This window comes from Micropterus dolomieu, linkage group LG02 (genome assembly GCF_021292245.1).
Source record: "Micropterus dolomieu isolate WLL.071019.BEF.003 ecotype Adirondacks linkage group LG02, ASM2129224v1, whole genome shotgun sequence".
Classification (NCBI taxonomy): Eukaryota; Metazoa; Chordata; class Actinopteri; order Centrarchiformes; family Centrarchidae; genus Micropterus; species Micropterus dolomieu.
The window spans coordinates 2,484,844-2,492,681 of NC_060151.1; the positions used below are offsets into that span (position 1 = coordinate 2,484,844).

The 7,838-nt window shown below is 40.5% G+C and overlaps 1 protein-coding gene across 1 annotated transcript in view; it reads left to right on the forward strand.

Moving 5' to 3' along the window:
- Positions 1-4,004: 4,004 nt before the first annotated feature.
- Positions 4,005-7,838, forward strand: part of LOC123963241 (secreted acidic protein 1A) — an 11,768-nt gene continuing 7,934 nt past the window's right edge. Inside the window, 2 exon segments of the mRNA XM_046039940.1 lie at positions 4,005-4,454; positions 4,457-4,609. Coding sequence (XP_045895896.1) covers positions 4,046-4,454; positions 4,457-4,609 — 562 coding nt within the window. The 5' untranslated portion in view covers positions 4,005-4,045.

The window sequence follows — 7,838 nt, forward strand, 5'->3', positions numbered from 1 at the left end:
CCCCACCCCACACACACACACACACACACACACACACACACACACACACACACACACACACACACACACACACACACACACACACACACACCACACTTAGGAAACACACCCTTAGGTAACTTTATCATGGAAAGTGATTTCCCCCTTTAGAAAGTCCCTACATGGATAGAGCTTGGGTTGGATGTGGCACTGGATCAGATTCAGGAAGGCAAGTGGATCCTGCTGTGGAATGTCAGATCTGGTTGATGAATGGGCCTATGCAGTGCATTTGCTGTCATCTCTTCACCTCACAACACCCTGGCCAACACCTTAAATAACACCCATTCTTTTTCTTTTTCCCCAGACATGTTGGAGTTAAAAAAGGTCCTGTCAGGCGTCAACATCTTCCTCAAGCGAAAAAAGACAGGCAAAGTGTCACATATGCATCGGCCATTATTCCAAACACATAATTGATTGATGTTTTCTTTGAGACATTATGGGGAGAAAGAATTAACCAGTAGCGTTAGTTAACTAGATGAGTCAAGTGGGTCAATGCAGGCAGAGTCAGTGGCCCAAACTAAGAGAGAAGAAATGTCTTTGGCATGTCTGAGCTCATCTCCACTTTCAGCCACTTTGCAGTCTTCATCTCGATCTGATCTCCTCTCTCATTCTGTCCTTTGCTCTTTCCAACTCAGCTGTTCCTGACTGCCACTATCACCATGTCTATCACCATTAGAAACTTCATTACAAAACTTCTTTCCAAACCTATGTGGTTGTATAAAAGAATATGTGCTATCTAAAACACGAAATAGTAACTGATGTTGATGTAAAATCGAAGAGGTTAATTCAAGGCTAAGTCTCCTCTATGATAAATGCACTGAACTGGGAAATCATCTGCTGCACCTATTTTATTTGACTTAGGCACTGCATGAGAATCTAGAACAGATCTAGAGCAAATGACAAGCCTTCACTTTCTCCCAGTGGTTGTGTTCTGGTTGACCAGAAATGAAAATTACAGCAAGTTCTAGTACTAATGATGTGATTGACAATTTGTACAAAGAGTATGGATCATTCAACCAGTATTGCTTTTTACAATAATATTAGTGAGACCTTAACCAAAACTAGACCCAACTGACCAAGAAAATCTAATATAAAATTAAACCCATGAAAAACTGAGTCAAAAATAAAAATTACAGGTGTGGCACCATTGTGTTTTAAGTAGCATTTTATGTTTTCTTTAGCATGTATTACAAAATGTAATTGGAGTGGGAGCACTGTCACTGGCATCACGGCAGTGTGCAAAATCAAGTAGAGTACATGTACTGATTGACTCTAGTCAAGTTTGGTTTAGGAGGTGTTTCAGAGGTTCCTGTCGTTGACCTCTTTCTTCAATCATGTGTAGGTGAGAATTGACAGAGGGGGCAGAAACTGTGCTGGTCCCACACAGACAGAGCCAGGGAAGCTCACATTACACTGACTCTGACAGTGTGTGGTTTTAAATAGAGTAGTTGTCAACTCCTCATTGCACAAATCCATCTATTTTGGGAGCAGCGTGTAGGGGGAGGGACACGTAGATGGGCCAGTGATCAGTGTCAGGGTTTGGCCTGTAACCTTGGTAGTGCATACACTCTGGCTGCATCAGCATGATGGCGATACTGGAGGTATAAGACAGAAGTTGTAAAAAAAAAAAAAAAAATAGTTTTGAGAATGGTCCAGAGTAATAATTATGAAGACCAACAGTTAGCATGTCAACATGCTGTGTAACACTTTTGATAGTGCACAGAATGCACAGTAAAGAAAAAATGTTTCTCCTGGGGGCAGTAAAAGATCCTAGGGTCATTGAAATCTAAAGGATTTCTCTCCTTTGGACCATTAATGTGCTCAGCAAAGTTCTGCCCATTAGCTCATGGGATATCACAGGCCACTGTCTCTAGGAATCAAGTTCCATTTGGATGATTGTGCAGAGCACTACTGATGTTCAATGTCAAAATAAATTGCCAATGGAGCAAGTAGGGTAATCTACTAGGGTCAGTACACTGTAAACAAAGTCCTTTTAATACTGTCAAACCGTAGACTTTAAAGAACCACAGAACAGGAAGAATTTGTGTAACTTTCCAAAACTGACAATCTGACATTCACATGCACTTCACACAGTGACTAGCGGCCAGAAAGTGTGGAGGTGGGAGAAAAGATTGAAAAAAGAGAGCCCTCCTGAGCTGTCTTATAATTCTTCAAACAACTACTTCAGTCACTTTCTTATATACACAAGCGAGTGCAACACCATGAATGTCTTCGAGGAGAGGCTGTCTGAAAATGAAATATTATGCCCCTTTAAACAATAATTACATTTGCTCCTGGCTCTGACAGCAAGCTTTGACTGTGCCCATTTGGAACAGCTATAAATACTTTTGCCTGAAGGCATGGTTGCACAGCACTTCGTAATGTGTATCAAGCATACCCCAGCGTTAAGGTCAGGGTGGTGGATGGGCATGTAGCATCTCCAACTTTCATGGCGAAGACTGGAGTTAGCTATGGAGCACTGGAGACGAGCGATTAATGTAGTCTTTTATTAGACTAAATGGTAACCATGATTTTTCCTTGTGTTTTAGGTGTTTACCTTAACATACCTTAAATCTTGTTTATTGGCAAATGATTCCAATCTTTCCCGAACTTTAAGACTGCTGTATTTGCATATATGGATTTTTTTTAAATAAAAAAATTCAAAACCCATTGTCATTGAACACAACCCAGGGTTCTGCAAAGTAGTCAGCTATCAGTGTCCTGTCTGGTGATAAAAAGCTGGACATCTGGCATGTAAAGTTATCATTTTCACCTAGGAATGGCAGAACAATAATGCTTCCAAACTGGCAAGGGTACATCCTCTGAGAAGCACCAATGTGATAATTCCAAAAATTCAAGGGGTCACCAAAAGTATTCAGATTCATCCTCATTAATATACAAGGGGAAATCCTAGAAATCCAAAATTTATTTTTTTCTAAGTACATCGTCCCGGATTGAAGGGTTGGTCTAAGGGAAATGTCTGGCTTATAGCACCCTAGAGGAAAAGGTCAGAGAGTCACATAAATCATTAATAACCATCCATGAGAGCCCATTGAGACCATACCAAGTCATGGAACCCTGCAGTACTCATTGAGATACCTGATTCTAGACCACCGCATTGGGTGGCTAGACAGACAAACTACCCTCCCAAATGATATACTAACATCATTATGCCTGCGGCCAGCTGCTAGTGGGGCAAAATGTTCAGTTACCTACTCCAAAGAGAAGATGTTACACTGTACAACTTCATGTCCAATATCCTCTATACCCCCTCATCCTCCTCATTTCTCCCACAATATATGGCAATTTTTGCCTCAGCCTACTTCTGCTGTGGTCCTCTCTAAAGTTGAGCTTGAACACTTGTTCTAAAGTTAAACATGAACATTTGATGATGATGGAAAAGCAAGTATGCTCCACTCGTTCCTTACACCCCCCTCCAATCACTCCCCTCTTCTCTGAGTAACTTATGGATAGTGCAGGCCTGCCCACCAGCATTTGCCCCTGTCAGTCAGCCTGACTGTCCCCCCCTTCTTCTCAGCTTACCCCATAGGTTGGTCTCACTCTTTTTCTGTCGCTCTCACATTAGTCCTGTCTGTGTCTCCAGCGTTGACCAGTTACTGACGGCTCTCCTCTCAGCTTCTTATTGGGGTCTTAACTGATCACACTAGTGCTGCACTGGACTAAAAGACCCACCCTGTCTTGTTGTCATCCCCGATTCAAAAGAAGGACACCTGCTCTTCTAAGGATAATTTTTGCAAGGACCTGGGAACAAGTGTCTGGATTGCAACTTGGAATATCCTCTTTGCTCTGGACCTAGTCTATTGGATGCCATTATAATTGGTGTCCATTTCCTACTGTAGCAATCTATCTGAGTGTGCGTACCCCTGAGTGGGTTTTGTGAGGTTGTGTGTGTGTGTGGGACAAATAGGCTAAGAGCTGCAGTACTGGACTCCTGCAGTGATTCCAGGTTAATTCCTCATTAGTAGGCCCGATCCCGACTGTAAACATGGCATCTTTGAGAAGTTTGATTCTTGCGGTGCTGCTTGCGCTGCTCTGCTCCTTCCACACCCCACTGGCTCCCACTGCCAAGGCGCAGGATCTGCCATTCCGCTCTGAGCAAGGTCTGGTCGCTGACGATGATGATGATGATGATGACGATGACGATGACGACGACGATGACGACGACGACGACGACGATGATGATGACGATGATGATGACGATGATGACGACGATGATGATGATGATGATGACGATGATGATGACGATGATGACGACGATGATGATGATGATGACGATGATGACGATGATGACGACGATGACGACGATGACGATGACGATGACGATGATGATGACGATGATGACGATGATGACGACGATGATGATGATGACGATGACGATGACGACGATGACGACGATGAGACGATGATGACGATGATGACGACGATGACGATGACGACGACGACGACGACGACGATGACGATGATGATGATGACGACGACGACGACGATGACGATGATGATGATGATGATGATGATGACGATGACGACGATGACGATGATGATCATGAAGGTTAGTTCCTTTAAATATGCAGTAGTTTATCTGTTCTCATATCCCATATTGTCTTTCCATGTATTAGCATATATGCAGACATCTGCACCTGAGGCGCAGTTGAAACTGCGTTCTGTCAAAGCATCAGCTGTCACTGACTTTTGAATTTTGATGACACTATGTTGTTTGTCCCATGTCTGGCTGTGATTGGCTGTATAAACTGACAAAACACACCATGAAACAAAATAGGCACAGTGTTACACCCACATATGTAGAGTTCAAGTGTCAGTGATGGCTCATGCTTTGTCATGCAGTTGGTGATGCTTTTCAGGTACAAACGTGTGCACGTACATTATAGGACAGTGTGCGAAAGGGGAGGAGCTAAGTCAAACGTTAGCCACTCCCCTCTCGTTAACATTCTTACAACCTCATCATCTCTTTGTCAGTTCTTATTTTAATGTCTCGGAGCTCATAGGTAATCAAAGTCCCTCCTCCACCCCTTTCCAGCTGTCCATTTCTCTTGCTGTCTCTGACACTGTGTTCTTTTCCCTGCTTAACTAGAGTTATGAGCACTCTGGGGAAATTGAACTGGCCCATCTGAAGTCCAACTGTCCGAAGTCCTTCGTACAGTACACTAGATATGAACTTGGGGACTACAGAAGCATTGATTTGAGAGAGAGAAAGAACAAAAAAACAATTTCACAGAAACCAAGCCTGACTTGGAAATCAGTCATTGGGGTCACTAGTCTGAGATCTTTTGATTTGTGTTTCGTTTGAAAGAATGGTTCCTCCACTAGCATCTTCCTTTCTCATTTGTTTTGAATCAGACTGACCTGCATTTGTGTCTTTATGTGAACCTACAGAGAAAGAAAGAGAGACAGTGATATTGGGGGTGGGTTGGGGTGATCAGGGTGATAGTGAAACAGACAGAGGGAGAATGAAGCACGAGGGGAGGTGCAGGAGGGCCACTACCTAAATTCATTTATTTAAAAGCTTAGAGTTCCCACATATATTAAATTTCTCTCCTTCTCCATATCTCTCAATCTCTTTCTTTCTCTGTGGAGCTTTTATGCCGCTGTCTGTTAACGAGGCGTGTAATGCACAGAATTTATTTTTCAAGTCTGGAGTGTGCACTTGTAAAATTGCTAAACACAGATAGGATAATAATAACTTTCAATGTATCTATAAACAGTGTAATAATCATACCTCTTTTTTTCTAAAACGCTGATGTTCTGAACCACTACATAAAATAATAACTTTTGATGCACATGTCAGTAGCTTACATTAATGATGAATATTTGCTTTGAGTTTTATGCAATTTTCTCTTTACTATTCAGTGCTTATTTGGCAAAGATATAATTCAATTAAAATATTTGAGTCATTTGTGAAACTAAGCTGAACAGATGTATAACCCCTCAGTTGTTATGGAATGTTGCAACAGTGGATTTGCTGATGGTTTTTCAAACCTTCAGGAGAGAGTGTTTGGGAAAAGAGAGAAACATCTCTTTCTATAGAGGAAATAAAAGAGCTAAAGCTCTGCCAAATGTCAAATTGTCAAGAGATGAAATGGTTGTCTGCTTTTTCTCTTCTTGTTTGGAAAAAAAAAAATTGTGATGACTGTGTACATTCATTTTTGGAAAATATGACAATCACCACTGTCCATATGTCTTTAACCTTACTTTCACTCATTAAATAAATCAAATGATCATAAACTGCTTAAATGAAAATCTGTTAGCATAGGCAGTGAGCTGAGCTGTAAAAAGCAGTAAAATGGAGAGTGAGGCTTGTAAAACTGTGTCATGTTACCTGTATGAGAAACCTATGAGTATCTGTTCTGACCACAGCATGTTCTATATGAACTGTGTTTTATAAATGCTTGTTTGAGATTACAATAATGGGGGGATTCAACAGTTGGGCACAAATGTAATATGCCTGCAACAGTCTTAATTAAAATTAAGGGTCTGACACACATTTCAACATTTGGGTGAAACATTTTCTTTGCATTCCCAACACTTTGAAAACATCACAGTAATAATAAAGTCAACCTGTGAAAATGGAATAGGCACTAAATATGTAATGTTCAAACACTACCTCCAAAGTGTAACTGTTACCGGCCATAACAAATGTAATAATATTCTTAGGTGTCAAAAGGTTATTTGCCACATATTTATAGTGTAAACGTGTCACAGTAGTGGATAATACTGTGCTTAAGTACAATTATGAAGTATCCTCTTTTGTTACTTCACACTCCACTACATCCAACAGCTGTATTTACTAGTTACTTTAAAAATTCATATTTTACATGACAACCATATCGTCAGCTTATGATACATTGTTATAACCATAACATTAAAATGCTACTTAAAGGTTAATGCATGTATTCCACTATTACAACATATGATCAAAATCACACATGCACCATTCTGCTGCATAAGTACTTATACTTTGATACTTTAAATACATTGGCTGATAGTAGTTTAATTAAAAATAATTTTGAATCTAGGAGGTTTACTTGTAATTGAGTAAATTTTAATTGTACTATTGCTACTTTTACTAAAGGATCTGAATACATCTTCTGCAACTGTTGGACACCGTGAGTTTGGTTTAAATTGAACCTGAACTTAAAGAAATTAAATGAATGAGAGCTACACATGCATTCTAATTGACTAGTAAGCAGAAAGATAGAAGTAACTATAACACAGTGCAACATGATGCCATTACCATACAGTAGTCACTAAAATGCTGCTTTTGTTGAGGCTACATGTTTGTGTGTTCTTTCACTTCTATTTTATGCCACTCTTGAGGCTGCATATTGTGGTGCAGTTGTTTAGGACTGCAATACACTGAAACATGGCTCAATAGGGGGCCCCAGAGGAAAAATGAGCTGTGGGCCCTTCTTCCTCCCACTCTCTGTCCATATACAGTTCACACAGCACACAGCCCTAGATGCAAACCTGTAATGGAATACTTCCTGGTTTCCCCATGTTGTGGTTATTTGATTATTTTGGATTAATAATATGAATTAAAATAATAAAGGTCCTCAAACCCTATTTCAACACAAGACCCCCTGACAAGATGTCCACAAAATGCTTTGTTGGTTACCCTGTTTTACAAGCAGCAAATATATTAGAAATAAAGACAATCTAACGTAATACAGACCACAATCTACAGCCTCAAAGGTCAGCACAGACATCATCTCTGTGCTAATCTCCAGCAGTGTCAACTACCAATTAAAAAAAGCCCCACAGAC